Consider the following 25,151-nt stretch of genomic DNA (forward strand, 5'->3'; position numbering starts at 1 on the left):
GGTTATTATGTTGGAAGAAGATGCGGAGAAGAATAATGAGTCTTCATCAGTCTGACTTAGGTCAACGGTCTTGGTGCTTTTTAAATTATTTTAATATTCAGAACTAGTACAAATTAAGGAGCAGGACAAAAAATCCAAGAATAATAGACATTAAGTAGCTGGAGAATTTGAAATTTGAGACAAACCAAAAAGGAATTCATTCCCATTTAAGGAAGAAAATGAGGGTGAGAATAGTATTGGTTGATTTATTTCATTATTATTACTTAGATGAAAGGACACTGAGAGAGAGCGAAGAGAGTGGGGGAAAAGGAATGAGTGATACATGAGGAAGAGGCGTCTTTCAGTCTGTCTAATAATTTAGAACCCGTCGTCTGAAGCCCTCAAATTTTTTGTTACATTTTTGCCCATCACTTTGACCGCTCACAAGTCATCAGCATTTTCGTCTTCCTCTTTCTCTTCTGCTCTCCTTCTTGTTCACTTGTTTGTTCTAGCAACTGTCATTTTCCAACATATACTCTCGAGGAAAACAAAACGGACCACTCCTCTATCTCCTTTCCTTTCCATTCCTTTCTGTATTTTCTTCCTTCTTCCCCTTCAATCTCCCCCCCCTCTCTCTCTCGTTCACTTTTTTCAGGGACATGTCTGTCTGCGTTTAGAGAAAAAGGGACTGTTATTACTCCGTGTTCCTTCCCTTCCTCTCGCTCTCTTGATTCTGCATAGATATTTGGCTATATACCTAGCTTTCCAGATTCTTTTGCAGGGGAAAGACTGTGAAAAAGCAAAAGAGAGAAAAGAAAATCTGATTATCTGTTGCAGGGAACTTACTCCTCAACTAAAGGATTGGACTTTGATTTCTGGTATCCTCAACTCTTGATTTTAATAAGGTAGAGAACAACCACCTTCCCTCTCTCTCTCTCTCTCTCTCTCTGAGTAAGCGAGTCCCTTAAAAAAGATGCCCTTACAAGGGATTGCGATCGAGCCCAGTTCCACATCATGTTCTCCTCCTGATCTTTCCCTTCACATAAGCCCTCCGACCACCTCTTCTTCTTCTTCTTTGATTCGCCACAGTAAGGAACCCCACACTTCAAATTTGGCAACTCAGACTCGTGTCGAGCTCTCTCTGGCCACCAATTTCTGCGCAGACCAACCTCCTCCTTGTCATTATCATCACAATCACAACCCCACCATTGCAGCTTCTGCAACCATCACCACCGCTCACTTGAACCCCATGAATTCGTTCCTTGATGCGCCGTCATCGTCCCAGTCGGACGTCGGCCTGAGACCGATCAGGGGGATCCCGGTGTATCACAACCGTTGCTTCCCTTTCTTGCCCTCAGACCATTCCATCGGCAAGGATCTTCACCACCACCACCACCGCCAACATTATCAGAAGATGTGGTTGCATCATCCCTTGCCCTCTAACGGATCTTCTTGGGCATATTATAATAACTATAACAGTAATACGACCGAAGTATCGGGTTTGGATAACCCGATGTGGGTTTTAAACGGGTCGTCTCCTGGTAATTTCAAATCTCAACACCAGTTGCACTGTGAGGTTGGGGCTTCTCATGGTGAAGAGGCCGCATCTTCGGGGTTCATGAGATCCAGATTTATGCCTAAAGTACTACCCTCCAAGAGGAGCATGAGAGCTCCCAGAATGCGTTGGACTACCACCCTCCATGCCAGATTCGTTCACGCCGTTCAACTTCTTGGCGGCCATGAAAGTATCCACTTTTCTCCTTTCTTATTATATTTCTCAGTTCTCTTAGCCAGTATACTGTGTGTATAGGTTTTTTTTCCTTCTTATTGTTTTTTTTTTTGTTTTAATAGATAAAAAGTACTGATCAGCTAAGATATTGAGGTGGTGAATTTATACACAGGAGCTACTCCAAAGTCAGTACTGGAGCTGATGGATGTGAAAGATCTCACATTAGCTCATGTTAAAAGCCATTTACAGGTACAGCTTTCAACTTTGAAATTCCAATACCTCTCTCTCTCTCGTATATAGTTCGGGGCACAGTAGCCGATGAAGAAAGCAGTGAATGTATTGAATAACAGTAGAAGTAATAGAAGCTCCTTCAACTTCCGAGACTACCTTGCAGAAACACAGCTTCTCTGCTGTCACAGAGAGGAAGAGACGACAGACCAAAAAAAAAAAAACAAGTCATCATTTTCCAATAATACATCTTTCTCTCTCTCGTTGCAATCTTGTCACGCATCAACCTTCCTCGTGATTAACAAGTCATCTATTTTCTTTTGTCATTCCAATTAAAATAAGTCAATTGGTTTTACTCTCTTCCATTTGTGGAAATGCATTCGTAATATGGCTTGCTATGTGACTTGTTCTCAGATGTATCGCACAGTCAAGACCACTGACAAGCCTGCTGCTTCCTCAGGTAATTCTCATTGCTTAATCTGCAACAATTTTAAAATTTTTTTTATTAGCTCTTATCTTAAACACACCAATACATGTCATTCAAAACAAACAAGGAGAGGGGAAATGTCAATCACGCATTGTCTTTTCACAGTACTCTGTGTTATAATCTAACTTTTAATTATACCATAAGCATTTCTTTCTTTCCTTTGTCTCTCGCCTTTATAACCATTTTATAGCTTTAACAGAGATATCTCGCATACTCTACTTCAAAAGCATATTATACTTTATATTTACTATCCTGTGATATGAAGATATATATCGACATATTGTGTGTACGCGTGTTAATCAATCAACTTGGATATCTTTAGTGGTTTTGCTTTCTCTTGCAGGCCAATCAGATGGATCTGGTGAAGATGAGATGTCTCCCGTCGGTGGCAACGCCGATCGTGGTGGTCTTTGTCAGTTGTCCAATCAAAGAGGCCGAGCAGATCGATCTGTGCAACAGGACCCAGACCATCCTTCTTCCACTACGCTATGGAGTAATTCTTCAAGGTATGATTAACGCCGCTTAATTGTACATAATACTGTAATTAAAAAATTGGTTGCTTTATGTTGCTGCATGGAGGTACATATTTTTCTCTGATTATGGGAGATTGAGTATCTGCTGATATGATTTTGCTTTTGCTTTTGCATGGTATCTCTTTAGAAATCAATGCAACTCCACGTCCACTCCGTTTTTTAAGATTTTAATGTAGGACTAAAAAAGGGTTCTTGTCCCAGCTTTTGCTTTACTGGTGTTTGGGTTTCTTCTTTCTTTTGTTTCTTTTGCTTGCGCGCGCGCGCACACACACACACACAAATTTTGTGCCTTGAGGAATATCTTGCACATCAGCTTTGTAGCTTTGGAATGCAATTGGATGGGTTTCATAAAGGAAAGTTACACAAGACATAACTAAACGACATAAGAAAAGGAACCCTATATATTGCTGCATGCACTTTTCTCTTCTCTCCTTTGATGTGCGTGTGCGTGTGTTTTAAGTTGATGCTTATTTGACAGTACATTACGAACTTTTGTCAAAAAGTCAAAATGTTATAAATTGTAAGTAGTCCATAATCTTGTAAATACTTTCACAATGAGGTCTTGGACGTGCTTTCCTTCAAATGTTTTTATTAATTAATTATTTCATCCCATCCAGTCTTATTTACAAGGTACTTTAGACGGATGGTTTTGCCGTTCTTTTTATAAAGTACCATGCACGTTATTTATTATAATTTTTCACTTTATGTAATATTGGTATAGGAAGGTAGAGGCTTTTTCGATGATGTATTTAATATGGACAAAATAAAAAAAATAATTTTTAAGTAAAGTTAATAAGTTTATTAGATGAAATGAAATCTTTTTCAAAAAAACATATAGTGGTGAAATTGTTTTAATTTGTGAGAATAGTGGTTAATAAGAGTATCTTCTGACTTATAAAATTGAAAAAAAGAGCTTGGAAATAGATCGAGCAAGAAAAAAAATTACTTGCATTCTGAGCTATTACATGATCAATATGTTATATGCACACAAATAAGTCTTCTATACAATAATATCAGTATATAACAACGAAATGTTTATGCAAAGGTTATATAGCCTTTTAACACACTTGTTTGACTTCAACGTACTGCTTGATTAACTAGACATAGATTAGTGATCTCTTTGTTTCCTGGGATTGAGCTGAAGTTATTTTTCCTAATTAGTTATCTATACAATATAAGCTTTTGTATATCTTCAGGAAAACCAAAATGATGAGTGTCATTATATATTATTGTTCTCAACAAATGAATACTACTTAATATGTTGCAGTCAACTAGTAAGTCGACTTTGATGTAAAACTAGCTATACTGGTATAAGACCACGAACGTAATCCACTATTTTTCCGCCTCAATCCGTACACTTTTTTACGTTTTTCTCAAAGGAAATATACATAATATAGTTCTCAAGTACTGTTTATCGAATGATATATGTATCTCCCTGCAATTACAAGAATTATATTAATTACCTGAGATAATATATGGTAATTTAATTGATGGAACTATTTCGTTGTGGTGGAATCTTTTCAATTAATTAATGATCAGTAGCAGAGAGGCATGGCCACAGAACAATTGTTATAAGGATAGTCTCAGAAAAACTAGCTTCCACTCACAACCGATGTCAAGAGGGCATCAAACTCGTCATCAGGTACTTTATTATTATGATCATACATACCCGCCTGGTCATTGTTATTTAGTTTGGCATAATTTGCATGATATTAATTAATACTAATGAGATGCAAATAATTAAATATGCCTGCAGGAATGCAATTCAAGCGAAGCAAGAATCGTGAAGAAGAATTTGTCAGATGTTGACATGGAATGCAAGAACCCATGCTTGGAGTTTACATTAGGAAGACCAGATTGGAATGGCAAGGGACAAGCCTAGATAATTTATATTTATAATATTATATATACATATATATCCATGGCGACAAGTTCATCATCTTAATTGTTTCTTCAACTGGGGAGATCGAGGTGGTCTTAATTGCCAATGAGAAGAGAAAATTAAAATAATCCCTTCTACATGTATACTTGTACCTTTGGTTTCTTCTTCTGGAATCTATTTTGATTTCATCAGCAGTTTTGTTTAGATTCTTCCTTTTATTATTTTGAAAGGATTTATAGGAAGCAGCAGCGAGATTATAAATCACATGATGAAATGATTCAGGTGTTTTTTTTTTTTTTTTTGGGGGGATAATTAGGATCTACTTGAAAGATCAAAAAAGGATATGAATTAAAGTACGCAGATGATCTTATACCTCCCTCTTTTCCTGAAATGCATATACAAAATTATAGCTTATTATTCCCTACGCGTTGCCTTTATAATCATGGTCCTTAATATAAAATATTTGATGAGATATTAATTATGCTTTTCTAATATTACTTCAATTTAAATTTATTAATTATGAGAACAAATTTAATGCAAATTTAGAAATTTTCATTTAAATATGAGTAAAATTGAAAGTTTATTTATTTTTAGATAAAGTTAGTAATTTAGCTACTTTTTATTGGCTTTGGTGAGGAGAGATTTCATATAATAAAGATCGCATGAGTATATCTCAATGAATGTTGAAGTGAGAAAAATGCTAAGTATTAGGACTTGATAGAGAATTAGTTATAATTGACATTAACAATAAATTGGCCTAAATTTTCTCCTTTCTAATTGTCTTTTTGAATTACTATGAAATGGATGAAGTGAATCAATTCAAAATGTGCATTCTAATTTATCATCACTTCAATTTTCTTATCACTAAAAGAAAATGTTTGTTCAAGCTTAAAAATATGATTTTAATTTAGCCAAATACCATCTTTATTTTAAAGATTTTACGAGTAGGGTTAAACAACCATAGCTATTTAAAATAATTTTAACAAACACGACATGTAGAAGACATGTAAGGCATGCTATCAATGAATAAAGGATATAGAAAGGTAATTGAATTATTTTGACAAATATATGTATGTCAATAGTTAAAGGGAAAGCATAACTTTTAGTTCGTGCACTTTACTCATGTTTTATTATATATCTTTGTATTTTTTTTGGTATTTTAGGTATTTACATTTTCATTTTTGGTGTTTTATGTTCATTTAAAGTATTTATATTTTAATTATTTTAGTCATTTAGGAACTTAAAATACTGAAAAATGAAAGTGTAGAGATTCAGAACATCAAAAAAAAAATGCAAGAACCTATAATAAAGTGTAAGAATTAAAAGTTATATTTTTTCATAATTAAATTAATATATATATATATATATATATAATGATGCTAATCAAATAAGGATAAGACTTACGTATTTAGAACTTAGCCTTATATATTTAATATACTTATATCTAATTAAATTGTGACAAGTGAACTTTAATGCATTAATAATATCAATAACAAGAGTTTGTTATAGAATAAATAACCTATAAAATATTTGCATGTTTTAATTTAATGAAAAATGAGTATTTTAAATATATAAGGTTAAGTATATAAATTTTTCCTACTAAATAGCAATACTCTATTCCATATTTATTTGCTTTCTATTTTCTAATATGGTCTTGGTATATTTTTTGTATCTTTTTGTTAATTTAAATAATTATTGTTGATTTGAAGTTTCCTATTTAATATGGTTTCCAAATCTATGTAGATTCACTATATACGTCACGTTTATTGTGATTGTTGTAATAATTATGGGTGGCATTTTTCAATTTTATATTTGTTTAGTAACTTCCCGTTGTTATGGGGTGTGTGTGTGTGTACCAATCACGAATAATCACACAAAAAGAAAGAAATACAGGGAAGGCAATGGAATGAGTTTGTTTTCAATGCCTCAAGAATCGATTGCAAATTGGACACATTGCGTGTAATCTCAATTTATATTCCAATAATTCAGGGGCAGAAGAAAGAAAAAAAAAAAAAAAAACTCCCAATCTACCCGCACTTTAATTTAATTTTAAATCTTAAATTATTCACCCACAAACAATCCTCAATACCGTGCTCGTGTCAAATTATTGGGGCCCACATCTGGCCCAGAAGAAAATTTACATATCACATCATTATTCCCATCACAAACACACAAGTGCTAATCACTATTAATTAAATTAAATCAACGATAATGACTTCTCCGACGTAAATTGTATTTTCTTGAAGTCGCTGTGATTGAATTCTCCCCAACTTCTTCCTCTGGAAATATAAAATCTGGATCCTCAATACAATTCACTTCCTCTGGTAAATCACTATCAATCCATGTCGACCAATCCACTTCATCATCTTCTTCCTCCATCACCCAACACAGTTTATCGTTTTTTTCCATGTTGTTAACCTTGTCAAGTACAGTTTTCAGCAAGTGATAGCTCAACACTGCATAATCTCTGCATAATTGAGGAATAATTCAGTTAGTTAGATACAAAATCCATATGCATGTAGAAATAGTGAATTTTGGTATGTTAGTGTGAAATAACCTGTAAGTGAAAATGGCGTAAGAAGTTGAACAGAAGCAGCGATCATGACCGCTGATCTGACCATACCGATAATCCAAGCTTGTTGCTCTACGCTACAACTCGTGAAACGAGCAATGCCTATTTCCACTAAGAACACCGCACAAAGCCCTGCCACCAACAACAACAATCCCCACTCCCATCAATCCCAATTCCATATATATATATATATATATATATATTCCCAAACATTTCAACTCAAAAAACCAAAACCAAAAACCAAAAAAAAAAAAATCAAGCCTTCCTCTTACCAACATACAGCCTCGGCCTGGTATTGTACGTCTGCTTCGTGCTTGTCAACATATAGATCACAACGATCGACGCACAATAAATAAAGAAAGCCTTGATCATACGTGATTCCAGAAACATGGCATTCTGCAGAGCAAATATCTTATCCAAAGCAGCAAACACGCTAGCCTGTTTTAACTCGAAAGATTCCTGGGCAGAAAGTATTGATTTTGTGTTTTTCATTAAACGATCATGAATTCCCTCGATTTGTTGCTGTCGTAGAAGAAGCTCTTCGTGGTGTCTAAGTCCGAATTCAGCGAGTTGTTGGAAGGTTTTCCTGCAGAACAAAGAGTGAAAGTGAAAGGATGATGATGATGATGGAGATGGAGATGGCGATGGTGATGATGGTGTTACCGGGACTCGTCGAGGGCTTTGGATTGGAAGTCAGATAAAGAATTGAGGTCGTGGAGTGCTTTGGATTGACCTTCTAGAAGGTGTTGTTGCTTGTCCAAGGAAATGCCAGCCAAGTCAACAATGTCTTCTGCTTTGCTATGAAGGCTTTGCATCTCTTGTGACACTGTATCTCCAACTTTCATTATCTCCTTCTGAATCTCTATGGATTCATCCCTTAACTTGCCTATTTCATTCCCTAAATTATTGTACGACTCGTTCAGAACTTCAATCCCATCCTTCAACCTCATCTTCATCTCCTCTTGTACTTCTTGTAACTGTAATTGTGAATCTGCAATTTCCTTGTACTGCTCATTCATACTCTCTGAATGCTTCAACAAAACACCCGTACGATCTGCCACATTCACTACATTTTCAGCCATTTGTTGTGTACAGACATCAAATGATTCAAGAGAGTTATGAATTTTATTATAGCCTTGCAATATATTCTCAGATTTGTCGTAGAGGTTGTCTAGCTTGTCCTCTACATAATGGGCTGAGTCCTTGAGATCTGTGATGAGTCTCTCTGTTTCGTGTTTGAATGCATGAGCTCTGCAATTTCATTAACAAAAAAGAAAGACATTGGAGTGAGATGAACAAACATTTTTTTTTTAAAAAAAAAAGTATTAACGAATTTTAAGGGTTGGAAGTAGTTAATTGGTGTTAAAGCGATATTGAAACTAAAAATTATCGAACAGTGATGAGCTAATATTTTAAAAAATGAAATTAATCGAGTTTTTGTGATGTTTTGAGTGTTGATTTGATATCAAATGAATGTTTGATGCCAATAAAATATGTCATATAAGAATTGAAAAGAAATTAAACGAATGTTTGAAATTAATTACCCGATTGAAGGTCTCTTTCAAGATAAAAACGAAGAAATAATACTATTTGTTTAATCAAAAGGACAGCAATTGCGAAAAACAGAGGAAATTGGCAAGGCATTTATAAATTTTGAAGCACTTCGAAGATAATCTATTGCACTTTTTAAAAAATTGAAAATTATATGTTCATAAGCTTGACAAAATAAATTTTTTTTACAAGTCGAGAAGTTTTGTTTGATGCTAATGAAATATTTCATATTTGGATTGAAAAGTTGTCCAAATTAATTAATCAACCACTGGAATGCTTCTTCCAAAACACATACAAGCAAAAATATTATTTCTAAATCAAAACAAAACCGGCTTGTCAACAGACAACAAAGAAAATTTGTAGAAGCATATATAAATTTTGGAACACTTTGGATAATCTATTGAACTTTCAAAATTGAAAATTATGTTTTTTGAACTTGTATACCCTAAAAAACGTAAACATAATTTTTCTTGTCTTCAAAGTTTATAAACTGTGTTAGTAACTAAAAATGTAAAAATATTTGAATATTTAGCAAGACTATTAGCCGAAACAGAGATAAGATGATGAAATGAATCAAACCTTCGTTTTGAAAACCAGAACATTCAAACCAGAACTATAAATTTTAAACACTTCGAAGGTAAATCGGTTGCACTTTTAAAATTGAAAAATTATGTTTAATACTCTGAGAGAAAAACACGTAAAAATTTTTATTTTGTTCAACGATAGCAAAGGATGACAAGTTGATAAGTTTCGCTTTGATGCTAATAAAATTTTTCATATTTGGATTCAAAAGTTGTCCAAAGTAATCACTCACTAAAATGCTTCTTCCAAAACACAAGCAAGCAAATTAAAAAAAAAAAAAGTTTACTATTTGAGTATAAACAAACAGCAAAGAAAACTTGAAACACTTGTACAAAAAAAAACTATATATATATATATATATATATAAACACATATCGAGTCAGATTTTCAAAGAATAAACTAAAGAGATAAGATGGTCCAATGCTACGTAGCAGAAAACAGGGGAAGCTAAAACAGAGTGAAAGAAAATGCACTTACTGTAACTGATGGCAGATAGTGTTGGTTTCGAGATAGAACTCAAGATAGACCTTGTGGGCAAGATCATCCAGAGCTCTGAGGCAATTAGGCATTGAAGATTTAGCATCACAGTGTGGAAAATGTGGCCTTCCAGAGTCTCTCTGGAAGCAATCACTGAGATGCCAAGCAAGCCTTGAACGCTTTTCTTCATCTGCTAAAATCTCGGAACACCCCGCAAACACATTCTTATAAGCGTTTTGCCAGCACCAGTTTGATCTCACCATCTTCTCCTTCGCGTTCTCCACAAGCTTTGTTCCCTTTCTGTCATTAAATCCCTCCATTGAGAACTCTGCAATCGAATCTCTCACAGTGTGCGAACCAGAAGGACCGGAGGGTGTTTCTGATGATGATGATGAGAGCCAACTACCCCATGACTCGCATCTTACGATGAAACAGAGCACGAGAAAAATCACAAGATGACGACGATTATCAACCATGTCGGAACTTGACGTGCTTAGGTTTGACAGTTCTGCATCGAATTAACACCCCAGATTGATAGACGAGTTTCGAAAACGATTGGCATGGTTTTAGTGCTTGGGGTTCAAGAAAAGAAAGCGATAAAGCAACAGCAAAAAGAAAACAGAGTAAAAAACAGAGTGTGAATATCTTCAACAATGAAAGTTAGAATATGACATCCAGAAAGATAATGGCCGTCCCTTTGCATCATAAACGGTCAAATTTACTAATTTTTTTTAAAGAAATAAGATAAAATAACAAAACAAAACAAACAGAAACAATTTCTGATCTATTTGATTATCTGGAAAACGAAATTCATGAATGAAATCCCGCATCCAAATGTGCGTTTCTAGACTTGTTTGAGAAGGGATTAAAAAAAAAAGCATCCGATCACTTTGAATCTGTTCTATAAACTAATTCTGACTGAATCTTGACCCACTTTAACTCAAAAATATGAGAAAAAACTGAATAAAATAAAAATTTACATAATTCAGTCTCTTCAAATTTCAGTGTGGCATGGATTTAATCATTGATCCAGGAAACCAAATTCATGAATGTTTCATTCTAAGGTTATATATCCAAAAACAGAGTACTCCAGTGCCGATTTTTGTTTCGTCCAAGTCCAAATTTTTGAATGGAATCTATCTGATTCTTTACACACACACACACACAAAACAAAACAAAAAAACAGATTTACAATACGGAAGTCTTACGTTTTGTTTTTGGGGTGGGTGGAAATTTTGTTCCTTCTTTTTTTAAAGAAGAAACTATGAGACTTGGAGTTCAAGAAAAGAAAGGGGAAAAAAGTCAAAACAGTGTATAGTCTCGACCATGGAAAATAAGGACAAAAGTACTACATCATGAAAGAGATTGAAACATCTGGCTTTGAAAAAAGAATGAAAGAGATTGAAGCAATGAAACAAAACATCATCGTACCGTGAAGATTGTGGCGATTCCTTTTATGTTTTAGAGGACTGGTTTGATAAAGTGGGACTGTAAATGCTTAAAAGGGAAACTGGCAGATGTGAAGAGACGAATCTGTTGAGGCCAAAACGAAAAGACAAGTCTTGTGGAAGACAATGGTTCGTTTTTCTCTATTCTGATAACTGAATCAATCAAGAGGGCGCCAACCAGCGATATCGCATTTAATCCTCCATAAAAACTCACCTCTTTTCATGATTTTTTTTATCCGACAATTAGAAAATGGTTATAAATTATAATAATTAAAATGCAAAAAAAAAAAACTATCTATCTAATCTAATTATAATTAATATAGAGTAATGAAATATTGAATTTGAGATTTTCACGCAACATATTTAGAGCATTAATATACACACGGACATAGTTTTAAGCTTCAATCTTTCTTATCAAGAAAATCGTTATTGCTTAATTTTAAATTTTGATGTAATGGTTAAATAAATTAATATACAGATTAAAATGATAATTTTTATGTGATAGTATTTCATTTGGGCAGATAAAATAAGGATAAATTTTATGAATATTAAATTCAATTTAATATTTACAGCAACACAAATTATTTGTAGGAATCTTTTTTTATAGATTAAGAAAGTGAAAAATATTTAATTTAGTGTCATTAAATAATAAAATATAAATTATTTACATACTTATAAATGTAATGATTGTTAATACAATGATTGCAATGGAATGAATGCATTTTAATCCTACGTAATAAATAAAAATTGGTATAGGCTTTTTATTACTAATAATTTTGTGGTGCTGTTAATATTAAAGTGACTTTGATGCCCATGGTTTTTATATTTACTTCAAATTTTATCTCATAAAAATATTAAGAAATATAGACAACAAGATAAAAATGAATTTCAAAGAAAAAATAAATCAAGCTGTGCCTAGAAAAATTCATTGATGTTCAAATGAGATGAAAATTTAATCTCAGGCTTCACTTTAGTTATGGTTCTTCAGCATTCTCTCATGATTAAATGTTTTATAGAACTGTCAAAGCACACTGGAAGCTCAATAATTATAATAAACAAAAGGCATGATATATTAAGACAAACATAACACAGAAGCTTCAAATTTTTCTCCTGGAGCTCATGTACGTGATAAACATACTAAACAAAAAACCAGAAGTCCAAAACTAGTAATCCTAAAAGAGCTGAAGGAAAATCCAGAAAGTCTAAAGTAAATCTGACAATCATGGTCCTGCATGTACTACTATACAAAAATCACAACAGTGAAGTAGATAAACCTGAGCCAGATCTGAGGCAAACAATCCCTTCAGAGTTTTAATGTCAAATCCGGGGTGGACTTCTCTATGTCCACTGGTGGATTCACCTCCGTAAAACTCAAACCAGAACTCTCAGTCAGCAGAAAATTCTTATGATCATCACCTATCTCTGCGATCTGACGGAAACTACCAGGCCAAATAAGTCCTGGTTCATTCTCCTCCAAGAAAATTGGCTGGCCAAAATATCCTATCTCAAATCTAGTATTGTTTTTCATCTCTTGAAGCTTCACTGATGGTGAAAAGCCATAGTGCTGTGAAGAATGCGCTTTTATTCCCAAAGATCTGGAGGTATCATTTAGAGGGAGAGATGCTAGACTTGCATACCTCTCAGAGAAAAAACCCATCCTCATAGCATGCTTTGCCAATGATCTTTCTCTCTTGTGTGCATTTTGGTGGCCCCCAAGAGCCTGGGAGCTGAAGAACTTGCGTTGGCAGTAATTGCATGGGAAAACTCTGGCAATGGTCGCTTCTGTAGTCTGAGAGACAGGTTCATTGCTACTCTCGCTAGTGCTTGAGAATGAGAGTCGTACAGAATCTCTTGACCCTGCTAACTCATTATTATTTAAGTTGAGAGTCAGGTCAAGTGAAACGGGATTAGAATTTGCATCAAGTATCTCTGTTGAATTTCCTGGTTTGGAAGAGTTTGTCAGGGTTTGATCGCTACAAGGACCTGCGATGGTTTCCTGAGTGGATATATTAGAAGCAACCTGGCTGTTAACTTCAAATTCACTGTCTGCGGAGGCCTCCACTTCGAGATCAAAGTTTGCTTTCATGACTTAGCTGTGCTTAAAGTTGCAGCCTAGTTTTCAGCTATTAACCATCAAAGGGAGATCTGCTTCAGTGCTTGCAGCAAAGGAGTTATTCTGTCCTGCAATGAAATGCCTTCAATTCATATTTAATAAGCATAGCGGAAAAACAATTTGATCTCAGGTATAATTTTACAGTCTTCTAATCTGATAGGAGTGTAGACAGAACAGATGAATTCTATTGAAACCGCAAAAGGATGACCAGACATACACCAAGGGGCAAAAACAGGCAATTCATAGGTGCACCTTCTTTAGTTTCAGTTTTTCCTTAACATAGCTGGAGGAGGATTAATAATTACTAAATTCAAGAATCATGGTGGATCTACTAATAAAATGCCATGGACAAAGATTTGATTGAATTATATGCAACACGTAATTCTTCCATAAAGTCCCAAAGCTTATCTGGTTTTCTTGACTCATTTAAGAACCAATCAACAAAAATGTATTCAAACATGTTGAATCTATTCTACTATATAACCAAAGGTAGAAAATGAAACTAGAGCTGGATGGCGATTCAATGAGAGAATCCAACAGTACTCTCTGTGTGGAACTGCTCCTGAATCTTGACCCATATGCTTTGTATCTGGCCTCCTCTGGCACACACAAACATGTGAAAAGCTGGAGCAAAATAGCAAGGGGGAAGCCCTGAAAATCTATAACAATTCGTGCGTGCACATTTCAATGTGGCTAGAGTATGCCCAATGATTCAGGAAATCAAATTCCTGTCGTGAATTACTCTGATTAGTAACCTGCCCATTTCTGATCTTGAATCAGTCTAGAATCCTGCAAGGAGATTAATAGATGATTTCACAAGAAACCATAAGGCTTTAAAGATTGAATATCACAAGAGTGTGTTTCAATCCTTTACACTCGGGGGGAACTCAACGAGAGAGAAAGAGCGCCAACTTTTCCAGTTTGAACTCAAACTCCATGATCCATCAGCTTGTGAGACCAGGGCAAGATTGAGGGAGAATAGGAGAAAGAGTCATCATGAAAGCGCACAAAATAGAGGAGAAAACAGAAAATACTAATACGGTGAACTAATAGCTATATATTATAAAACAGAGAAATGCATGCAGGTGTTTGTTGGCAGTCCTTGAAAATTCTACTAATTCTATCAGGATTTGTCATTATATATGAACAAATTTACGACAGAGACTTACAAGGGATATTTAGAGATCAACGTCGCCTTAGAACGCTTGGCGAAGGAGTCAGAGTTGAGTGGTGTGGAAATAAGGCAAAACTGGCAAAATCCACAAACCATTTCGTTTATCCAATGATTCTCAATTTTATAGAAGGCAAGGAAAGCTAAAACAATTAAATATTTATCATGGGGATGACAGTGAAGAAAAGAGTCCTACTTACCCTCTCTCAAGTCTCAGGATCAAGTGGAACGAGCTTTCTCCTGAAATCACCTAAAAAGCGCTTTGGAATTGGAGACATCTACTTCTAGCTTTGCTTTTCTTCGTATGGCAGATTATTAGTAGAAGACAAAACAGGTTTGTGGCTTTCTATGTTTCTGAAACACTAATAGAGGGTAAGGTGAGAACAAAGAGATTTTCAAAAAAAAAAAAGAAATAACAAAAAAAAAATCACCGAAAAGGAATAATAATAATTGATGTTTAATTATGGGAAAGCTAAGGTAAGCAGTAAGTGTGGGAAAGGTTGGGGGGACAGTGGTGGGACGTCAAAGAAGCCAGAGAAAAAGAATAATGTTATCTTAGAATTTAACAAAAAATAAGGTTATGTGCCTCTTTCTGGTGGAAGCAACTGCTTCCCCCACCTACGAAGTTCAAACAAACAACAACTGGTTCAGAAGTATGATTGTACATAACATGAGAAAGAATAGAACCAAAAGCAAGCAAAAGGTGCTAGCCATTATTACCTCCAAAGATTCTCTAACCTCTCTCAACCCCACTTTACAAGTGTTTCAGATAACTCCACCATGCATGGGGTCTGCTTCGCCTTTCTTACTCCATATTTCAGATAGTTTTCCATCGGTCACGTCCAGCATAACCACTCCCTTCACCTTATTCAGATCATAACATAAATTATTCATATCCATAGAGTCCATGTTATGCTACCCCCTACAACATCATTTGTTTCTCCTATTTTTAACAACCCCACTCACTATAAATAACACAGCACATGTCCTTCCCAACAAACCCATGTTTTATATTCTCAATTATTGTCCTTTTCTTTTTAATCTTTATATCCCTTGCCTGGCAATTTTTTTCCTCCCTAGTCATATGTTTCATGTCTTTAAGTTTAAGATGCCATTTAGAGAGATGAGACAACAGTGGGAACAAGTCATCATTAAAACACTAAAGCATAGCACGGTTTGAGCAGCTAATCATAAAAAATATAGCGTCCATGCTCTAATAGTTATTTCCAGATTTGGCGAATCTTGTTTTCATTATTTCGCATGAAAAAAAAAAAAGTCTCCATCATAGCAACAAAATTTCACAAATTACCCTATTCAATCAAAGGGTTTCCCTGGGGAATATCCTCAAACACCTAGCCTGCCAAAATAAAATTTGAGCGTGCAAATCTTCTTATAGCAAAAAGGATAACAATCTGAGTCAGTTTACCAATCGAGTAATGAGAGTGAGGGTGGGGAAGCACCATCGTGGCTTCCGGTCTCCGTCTTGAAGTTTACTTTCTCTTCGTAGAAGATAATGGGATGGTTGGTCCATTATTCGAGGCACCAAGATAGAGGAGCATCATGGCGCTAAATCCAAACATATTTGATCTTTTATTCCAGCCTCGACAGTAACATCAATTGCTTGGTCATCACGAATCCCTGATGCTCAGGTATCCAACGCCCATCAAAACGTTCCTAATTCTTTACCCTTTCAAATTCAAGAAAGCAATTGTAATGGCTTATTATACTGTCTATAGTGAAAAATAAATTGGCCATATTCCAAGCAAATTAGATGAAAATCAAATATTCGCCCATGAAAGGGAGTTCAAATAAATTTCGTCCTTTCAATTGAGTGCAAGGAGCAATGTTCTTTTCACATTGTGACCTATACGGACTCCGCGAATTGCTCTCAGGGGTGTTCAGTCCGGACCCGTCCCGATTGGTCCGGTATCGTCCCGATCATATCGGGACGGGTCTTGTCCCGGCCCGAAACTAATCGGGACGGGACGAGAAAGAGGTTCGAGACGGGACGGGACACGGGATTACCATCGGGACATCCCGTCCCGTCCCGAATATTATATAGATTATTTTTTATTTTAAATATATTAATTATATTAATATAATTTATACTTATATTAATTATATCAATTATAATTTTAATACTTACAATTCTTATTTAAAACTAAAGTTTTTTTATATTGATAATTTTAATGGCATGGAGTAAACATGGCGATATCTTTCTTTATAATATATTAATTATATTAATATAATTTATTTTTATATATATCTATTTAATAACTTTTATTTACAACGTATTTTTTGCTTATTTTTAGAAGAGTAATTAGCTTAGTACATCTTCACTAAAGTAGAATAACAATGATTTGATGTTATGTTTGACTTGTCTGTTGTTACTAATCTTACAGTGTAAAGATCATTTGTGTTTATTATTATAATGTGTAGTTATGATTAATATAATTCAATAATTGATTTTAAATTATTGTTATTTATGTACTTGTGTTGTTTTGATTTTAAACTTAATAAATTATATGATTTAAAATTTTAATGAATGTTATTATCCAGATCTTTTTTCAATATTATTTCATTTATCGGGACGGCGGGACGTCCCGATCTTGTCCCGGTCCCGTCCCGACTCTTAACGGGACGGGACGACTTTCGGGACGGGACATGGAACGGGGGCGTCCCGGTCCCGTCCCGTCCCGTGAACATCCCTAATTGCTCTGACATACTATGCAATAAAACAGGAAAAATATTATTCTTTTCCATTGAAGGTGAATCAAAATCTGGATCGGACGAATAAATCTTCCGCGAAATGAATTCTTTTTTGACAAATCAAGGATAACTTACTTTAAGGTTCCACTCCTCGCAGAATCACCAGTAAAAAATTATCAACGACAATTATTGATCCGTTAGAAATATTATTTTAATATCCGCAATGAACTAAATTAGATAAATTCATAGATAGAATGATATACCCATCTGAAGCCAAGTGACAGAAGCTCCAGAGTTCAGATACTGAGAGAACTTCTGCAACATTGTATATTATATTAATATATACATGTGGTGTCAGGAATCAGGATTATGCTTCTCCAGCGTAATCCTTATTCCTTAAAGTACTCACATTGCATTCGCCTAAGAATAATACACACACACTTGACACTGCCGCTCAAAATCAAAAGAAAAACAGAAGAAAGAATATCAACTTTAAAGAGAGAAGCACTACTTTTTGTGATGGGGGTGACGAGGCGGGGCTGATAAAGAAGCATATACCGTATATGATATCTTGCAAAAAGTGCTTTTTGATTGTGTGTGTATAAAATTAAGCGAAAGTGAAACACTGATAATAATATTGTAATGGAGGAGTCAGAAGGTTAAGGCGCATGTTCAAATGGGATTAGTGTTTGAACACCGAAAAAGACACAGAACGCAAAATTGGTATAGAATGGGGACATTCCTACCAATTAGCCCGTGAAGGTCTATGCACGTACGTCCAAAGCAGATTAGTGATTTGCTAAAAGACATTCACAAGTAATGTTCCACAGACAACCCTAAGAAAAAGTGAAACCTGCACCTATCATCGCACCTACAATGCTAAACACATGAATGAAATGAGGAAATTAAAATAAGAGCACATTTATCCACCCAAGCACTACCGCTTAAATTTTAAGTACTCAAGAAAGCCTATTTCTTGATTGGAAGGAAAACATGTAGAAGTTAAAATTCATTGTGACTCAATTGAAGCAATCTTGCTTACTTGTAAGGAGCACTTGGATGATCAACCCCTAATAAAATATATCAAGATTATTAGGAAGCTCATAGTGTAAGACTGAACTGTCACAATTAGTCACATCTTTAGAGAAGCAACATCTGTGCTTAGCTCAACAAACTAATTAAGACTGTTTTGTTTTGCCAATGACTCTTTGGTCAAATGGCACCCATCCTTGTGATTCTACCTCTTGATGCAAGACGCTTAAGGATCAAACCCCATGCGATTAAAGGAGTGTGTGTGTGTGTGAGATTGTTATGCGGTGTGGGAAATGTGCGCGTGGGATCCCCTTCCCTCTGGAGAAGGGCTAAATAGGATATTAAAAAAAAAAAACAAACAAGTTAATAAATATAATTCAGACACTAATATCCTACAATAATTCACTTCCAAGGTGTTAAAACTTGTTATTAGCTTACTTGACCTTATTTTATTTTATTTCTTCATGATTTTAACATAGCATTGTTGCCTAAATTTTAAGTATTTAAAAAGACCTATCTCTTTATTAGAAAGAAAAACACACAAAAGTCAAAATACATTGTAACTCAGTTGAAGTAATCTTGCTAATTCACAATGAGTACTCAGACAATCACCCCCTAATTAAACACATTAGGACTATTAAGGAGCTCATCATACATAACAAGACCAACACAAACGGTCACATCTTTAAAGGGACAAACACTTGTGCCAATTGATTAGCTCACCAAGCTAATCAAGACAACATTAAAGCTACTATCTTACAATAATGATCCACCGCAACCCAAGGTATGGACACTAGTTATTAGCGGATGATCTGACATAGTTTTGCTTTGTTTCTGCACCATCAAGAGAAGAGAGGAAGAATGAAGTATGGTGTGGGGTTTAAGGAAGGGGCAGAGGGCACGTGAAGGAGTGTCATGGCAGAGAGAGACAGGTTGATGTTTCCGCCGCTGAGAGCAGTTGGGAGTTCCCGAGAAGCCCCTCCTCGTCCACCTTAGCTTCCACAAATCTTTGCCTCCCCACTGGTCCCCCACTACCCCCACTTGTCCCACATTTCTAATCTCACTTTTATTTATTACCTCCATTATTGCACATGATTCTCATCCTGCTTTCTCTACTTCTCTCGCTTATCCTACCTCTCTTTATATAAATAATCACTTCTCAGAAACCTCACCATGCCAAACCAAGGGCCTAAAATGCTGGTTTTGTCTTTGCTGTTTATCAACGTTTAACTTAAAGTGTTCTCAAGTTTATGCCCGAATAGAAGGCCCACTACATCAACTGAAGGCCCATCCAGAGAACATCAAGTTGACCTAGTTATCATTCGTTTGGATTATCACAGGGCTTGGGCCTTCTATTCAAAATCTGGATTGGACTAATAAATCTTCCCCAATTATAACAGGGGAACCCAAGTTGACACATACAAGAAAATTATAATGCACACGCATGCACAATATTCTCAAATTGGTTTATGATTTCCTCGAAAGTGAGGAGAGAAATGAACACATATCGATGAGTTATATTCTTGTGAGGCATGTGTATTAAAAAGTTAAACTTATAATCCACGATGAGTTCTCTACTATCCACTCACTTTTTGAAATTATCAATAAAATCAGATATCTCACCATGTGAAAATAAACAATCACGTTTTGACCACATAGGCTAACAAATGTGCAGACTGGTTAAATGTTTAGGGTATCCACACCCAGATGCGTTTAATGTTTCAGCATACGCTACTTCAATTCTAATTGCCATTGGACCCGGGGTTCGCTGGTCAGGCCACGTTGCCCTTGCCTGTCAAGTCACGAGTTCGAATCCACAGACGCTGCTTCTTCGTCTGCCTCACTCAATCTCATCAAATGAGGTATTCCCAAATACCTCTCCTCTTTTTAGTTACCAAATCTTCACCCTTGGAATTTTGGAAATAGAATCAGGTTCTGATCTGACGACCAACGGATCACATGGATTTTTTTAGTTTTGATCATAAAAGCACACGTTATAGTAATCTGAATGTTACGTCAAGAGATTAGGCCAGTTCAATGAGGTGAAATTTTCTGGCTCTATGATGATACCTGACAGACTTGGCTGAAAGAGCCAGGCAAATTTCTTTTACCAAGTCATTAAGTCAGTCAAGATTAATTAACTGTAACCTAACTTACCCAACTTACAAGTGGCTATTGGTACATCTGCATGCATGTTATCTCACTTATATATTAAAATTGGTTGAATGAGCTTTTCAATTAATGGTAACCATAATCCCATCAGCTCCTATGCTTTTTATCTGATCGTTCCAATATGTATACGCTTTTAATCTGTATGTGTTACCTGGCAATTATTTTTTAATTTGCTATTATAGAGAATTATCATATATACTTGAGTTTTATCCTTGAGTTTTATCCTTCCACAAAGTTAAAGAAAATCCTCATTCCATTCATTCTGATTCCTAACATGCTTGTGTTTACTTTTTATCAAAACTTTGCCTTATGATGGAGCTGATAACTGGAAGGAATAAAGATCTTGACGAGAAGACTCACCCAGAGGACACTCCAAGATCCTTGTAACAACATGCATGCACGGATAATTGCATTATTCATTCTCTTGCTTCTTCTTTCGGCTGAGTTTTTATGGCGTGATATCCTCTTGTTATATGTATTAGTTATGCAGAAAAACAGATCATAAGGGAATCTCAGCACAGCAGAGAATCAATTTTCCTATAACCGTCTCAGATTTAAGTCTTCCCACTTGTACTGGTTGTTAGAGATGAAATTCAAATTAGCCGACTCAAAAATCAAAAAACATGAACAAGCGCGGAAAACATGCCGATAGGTAGATATGCCAAAAATATATCTCATTATTTTAAAAATACATGGAATATATATAACGCTACCGTGAGATGTAAGTAAGGTGGCTAGGTATGATTTGAAAGGTCCACAAAATATAATGTGGAGGGTATGAAGATAGAGTTTTGGAGGAAGCATGAAATTATATAGAGAGTGAGCAAAATAGACCGTGAGTGAATCGAAACAGAGATGAGTGGCTACAGAAAGAGTCAAAAAAGAGATTACAAAGTATTTGGTGCTGCAGCTTTCTTTATACTGAGGAAGGCGACAGGGTGGCCAAAAGCAACTTCAAGTTTGGCCAAAAGAACATCGCAGACGACTCGCCGTTTTCCAACTGGCAGCGGCCTGCCATCAATCACTATAAAATGTCATCTTTTCCACATTTCAATTCAATTTCTTTTTAAAATAAAAAATAAAGTAGAAGGATAAAGGTATGCTTTTAAAACCAACATGCATTGATCATGTAAAAAAGAGTTATGCCCACTTAAGCCCAGATGTTGAGTTAGAGTTCTTATGAATGTAAAAAAGTCTTTATGAGAATTACTCTTAATTGAATCTGTCAATACTCTCTCCTAATAAGATAGCTATAGCTTATGTCAAAGTGAGATGCTCCCTCTATTAAGAAATTATCGCTTTGATTTGTCTTTTATAAGTGAAATTGTATATCTTAATAAGCATTTATTATAATTTTTTAAATTACTTCTCATAATTGACATTAATGATAAACAATTAATGCATACTTATGTTGATTAACACAAAGTATCTAATTACTTTATTTTTAGATATAATTATTATAATCAATTAAATTTTTAAAAACTGTATGGTATATTTTTTTGTTATATACAGAAACAAATGGAGTATGCTTTTAAAATTCTAATTTGACCTAACATAATGGACATTGGCCGCCTGCTAATGTGCATGTTACTGTCACTCGTTGTTTTTTGCACTTTCTCTCCATGTTCTCAACTCGAACTTGTGCTTCCAGATTTTCTAATTTCCCTTGGATACTGCATCTGCGATTCCCTTCTTATAATTTTTTTTTTCTTTTGGTGATTCCAAAGATGCTTTTCGGTATGTTATATATATATATATATATATATATTATTACTTACAAATATCTTTTTTATTATATCATGTTCAAGACACAGTTAGACATTAAGTGTGGATATTTCTCTTAATAGAAATTTAAATCTTAGTTGATCATGTTACTAAAGACTAGCTTTTTTCATTATATCTAATCCTCAGAAGTCATGCTCAACTCAAAACATTGCTAAGCATACATAAATGGCAAGTCGTTTTATGTTGTCCTCACCGCTTGAACAAGGGAGTCATTTAGTTGGGTAAAGCAGGGGGAAGATTAAAATTTCTTGGAAGTAATAAAATTGTCTTTACTCAGTTTATTAAAAAATTAATTTCTTGATATTTAACATCGTTAAACTAATTTGGATTCGAGTTTGTTCAGTTTTCAAGTAGATAAAAGCACCCCCAGCATAAGCGTTTGTTTTTCATCTACGATGAATGAACGTAATGACATTGCCTAGCTAGCTAACTTTGAAATAAATTACTTTGTCGTATTAATATGATAATATTCATATTTAAATATTGAACGAAAGATATCAAATTCACAAAATGGATTTGATATTATTAAACCCATACTTATGAAAATGAGTTATAAAATTAAAAGATATATAAGCGAAGATTTAACGTGTCATTTTAGGTATGGTCAAATGCATCGAAAAAAGTGAAATAAATGCTAATGAAGCCGAGTTGAAATTCAAAGAGCATGTGTGTTGAATGAATGTTAAATCTCACAGTGAAGGACCATATTGGAAATGAAGGACGGGGCTGATGAACAAGAAATCGATTGTCAGTTCGTTGGAATCGAAGGGTCAGATGGGGACTTCGCAGTGCCAAAATATTTCTACAATGATATCAAAAGTCAATTATGTACAGACTGTCAGTCCCCAAAAAAAAAAAATGTAAAGAAACTGTACAAATAGAGTTAAAAAAAAGATGCGCTCAATTCTTATGGACTTAACATTTAAGAATTTGAGCTTTTAAATTTAATTTTTAAAATATCTCATTTTTTAAAGCTCAATTTTTATATAAATGATTTAAAGTCAAGCCTATAAACCTTTATTATTATTTTTTTATTTTTTAAAATTTTTAAAAATTAAAATTTTTTATTTTAATATTTCCTATATTTTTTTCAAAATATAAATTATAATATTTAAAATTTAAAAATAAATAATATAAATTTTAATTTTAAAGTATAAACATATATTTTAAAGTTTAAATTTAATTTAAAAATTAAAAATATTTTATTTTTAAAGAAGAAACAAAAATGGGTCTAAAAGGGCCGCCCGAGCCCATTTTTTAAGGATCTATCAGGGCCGGACTTAAAAGCTTGATTTCTTTAAAAAATATTATTTTTCAAGCTTGAATCCTTATAACAATGGACTTAAACGGATGGCTCTTCAAGCCTAACCCTTATTCTCGATTCTATGCACGAACGGGATAGTATAGCAAAATCAAACTCGTTACAAATTATAATTGTAAACTATAGATGCTAATGATATACACAAAGAAACTCTCATTTGTTCCAAAAAAAGAAAAAAAATGTTACGTTTATACTTCTCTCGAGCAAACGTGACTAGATAACTCTTAGAGAGAATCTCACTTAAAATTTTCAAAATACAAAATTTTGCATTATGAATTCAATAAAATTTAAAAATATACTATAGGTTCAAGAGTCTTCCTTACAAATTTTGTCGTAAATAAAAAGATATATTTGTCCTCATCTTTATAGAGTGTTCATAAATATATAACACAATATCTATAAATTCTCAACATAATATTTATGCATACGTGATATATCATGTGAATATTAACTTAAAATATGCTATTTTAATGAAAGTGTTATTCTTTATGAACTTTATGTTATACAAATATTGTAGGTTTACATTTGTTTATTATGTTGAGAATTGATGGGTATGGTATTATGTATTCATAGACATTGTGTTGTTTATCATTTGCTCATTTGTACATTTCACTTCAAGTTAAATCATGTTTACCTGATATGATGTGCATTCATGAATATTGCGTTGAGAATTTGTAGACGTCATATTGTATATATATGGACATGCCCTAAAGATAAAAGCAATTGCATTTTTTTGTCCACAATAAAATTTGCAAGAAAGGTCATCGAACTTGTAGTATATTTTTAAATTCTATTAAGCTTGCAATGTAAATTTTTGTGTTTTTAGAGCTCTAAGTGAGATTGTCCATGAGTCCTATTTATAACATTATTAGGTCAAAAAAGTTTTGTTGCATAATCCATTTGAGTTCAGGTTCAAAAACATGGCCACCTTAAAATTAGTTAATTTTCAAAAGTCCTACACTTATCATCAATCCGGTTTATGATCAGAAGCCCATCTTTGTATTCAATTTTATTTTTAATTTTTTACTTTTTAAATTTAATTTTTATATTATAATATTACAAATTCATTTTCTAAAATATAAATTATAATCTTTAAGATTTTAAAATATATAATTTAAATATTAATTTTAAATCACAAACGCTTATTCTAAAATTTAAATTTAATTTAAAATTTAAAAACTTTTTATTCGTACGGATTAAAAAAAAACTCAAACATGAAACCTTGAGCCCGAATTTGTTTCTTATTAGGGTTTAGAAAAATCGGGCCGTGGAGCCCTTTCATATAAAAAAATTTAAATTTTTAAAGCTAGAATCCTTCCCCAAAAAACAAACGGTAAATGGGTAGTCTTGTAAACCTGATCAGTAATTTTTGCAACCTCA

At 34.1% G+C, this 25,151-nt stretch overlaps 3 protein-coding genes across 16 annotated transcripts; 1 reads left to right on the top strand and 2 right to left on the bottom strand.

Moving 5' to 3' along the window:
* The first annotated feature begins 388 nt into the window (after positions 1 to 388).
* Positions 389 to 5,088, top strand: LOC129318902 (transcription repressor KAN1-like). Of its 2 annotated transcripts, none has more exons than XM_054963901.1 (6): positions 389 to 1,724; positions 1,881 to 1,957; positions 2,351 to 2,396; positions 2,767 to 2,929; positions 4,496 to 4,598; positions 4,713 to 5,088. In XM_054963901.1, the coding sequence occupies exons 1-6, from the start codon at positions 953 to 955 to the stop codon at positions 4,836 to 4,838; spliced, it is 1,287 nt and encodes a 428-aa protein (XP_054819876.1). In that variant the 5' UTR covers positions 389 to 952; the 3' UTR covers positions 4,839 to 5,088. The 2 variants fall into 2 exon arrangements, with proteins under 2 accessions (XP_054819876.1, XP_054819877.1); XM_054963902.1 differs by having other exon boundaries at positions 4,499 to 4,598.
* A 1,775-nt stretch (positions 5,089 to 6,863) lies between these two features.
* On the bottom strand, positions 6,864 to 11,608 carry LOC129319067 (protein GAMETE EXPRESSED 1). Of its 2 annotated transcripts, XM_054964099.1 has the most exons (6): positions 11,452 to 11,608; positions 10,021 to 10,528; positions 8,074 to 8,661; positions 7,683 to 7,996; positions 7,396 to 7,542; positions 6,864 to 7,305 (listed from the first exon to the last, which is right to left on the bottom strand). In XM_054964099.1, the coding sequence occupies exons 2-6, from the start codon at positions 10,494 to 10,496 to the stop codon at positions 7,289 to 7,291; spliced, it is 1,542 nt and encodes a 513-aa protein (XP_054820074.1). In that variant the 5' UTR covers positions 10,497 to 10,528; positions 11,452 to 11,608; the 3' UTR covers positions 6,864 to 7,288. The 2 variants fall into 2 exon arrangements, with proteins under 2 accessions (XP_054820074.1, XP_054820075.1); XM_054964100.1 differs by lacking the exon at positions 11,452 to 11,608 and having other exon boundaries at positions 10,021 to 10,582.
* Positions 11,609 to 12,511: 903 nt separating this feature from the next.
* On the bottom strand, positions 12,512 to 16,503 carry LOC129317043 (zinc finger protein 4-like). Of its 12 annotated transcripts, none has more exons than XM_054961367.1 (5): positions 16,179 to 16,503; positions 14,953 to 16,109; positions 14,751 to 14,830; positions 14,456 to 14,529; positions 12,512 to 14,370 (listed from the first exon to the last, which is right to left on the bottom strand). In XM_054961367.1, exon 5 carries the CDS (start codon positions 13,552 to 13,554, stop codon positions 12,772 to 12,774), a length of 783 nt encoding a protein of 260 aa, XP_054817342.1. In that variant the 5' UTR covers positions 13,555 to 14,370; positions 14,456 to 14,529; positions 14,751 to 14,830; positions 14,953 to 16,109; positions 16,179 to 16,503; the 3' UTR covers positions 12,512 to 12,771. The 12 variants fall into 12 exon arrangements, with proteins under 12 accessions (XP_054817342.1, XP_054817341.1, XP_054817339.1 ...); XM_054961366.1 differs by lacking the exon at positions 14,456 to 14,529 and having other exon boundaries at positions 12,512 to 13,649; positions 14,953 to 15,106; positions 15,473 to 16,109; positions 16,179 to 16,502; XM_054961364.1 differs by lacking the exon at positions 14,456 to 14,529 and having other exon boundaries at positions 12,512 to 13,649; positions 14,953 to 15,114; positions 15,473 to 16,109; positions 16,179 to 16,502.
* Positions 16,504 to 25,151: the final 8,648 nt, after the last annotated feature.

This window comes from Prosopis cineraria, unplaced genomic scaffold, assembly GCF_029017545.1.
Source record: "Prosopis cineraria cultivar Desert tree isolate PC_DT_omini unplaced genomic scaffold, ASM2901754v1 PC8, whole genome shotgun sequence".
NCBI lineage: Eukaryota > Viridiplantae > Streptophyta > Magnoliopsida > Fabales > Fabaceae > Prosopis > Prosopis cineraria.

Excerpts from the sequence above, each read along its gene's own strand:
- LOC129318902 (XM_054963901.1), top strand. The coding sequence starts at position 953 with ATGCCCTTACAAGGGATTGCGATCGAGCCCAGTTCCACATCATGTTCT. Across the intron at positions 1,958-2,350 it reads ATGTTAAAAGCCATTTACAG|ATGTATCGCACAGTCAAGAC; the intron begins GTACAGCTTTCA and ends ACTTGTTCTCAG. Across the intron at positions 2,930-4,495 it reads CTATGGAGTAATTCTTCAAG|TAGCAGAGAGGCATGGCCAC; the intron begins GTATGATTAACG and ends ATTAATGATCAG.
- LOC129319067 (XM_054964099.1), bottom strand. The coding sequence starts at position 10,496 with ATGGTTGATAATCGTCGTCATCTTGTGATTTTTCTCGTGCTCTGTTTC. Across the intron at positions 8,662-10,020 it reads ACTATCTGCCATCAGTTACA|AGCTCATGCATTCAAACACG; the intron begins GTAAGTGCATTT and ends ATGAAATTGCAG. Across the intron at positions 7,997-8,073 it reads AAAGCCCTCGACGAGTCCCG|GAAAACCTTCCAACAACTCG; the intron begins GTAACACCATCA and ends TTTGTTCTGCAG.
- LOC129317043 (XM_054961370.1), bottom strand. The coding sequence starts at position 13,554 with ATGAAAGCAAACTTTGATCTCGAAGTGGAGGCCTCCGCAGACAGTGAA.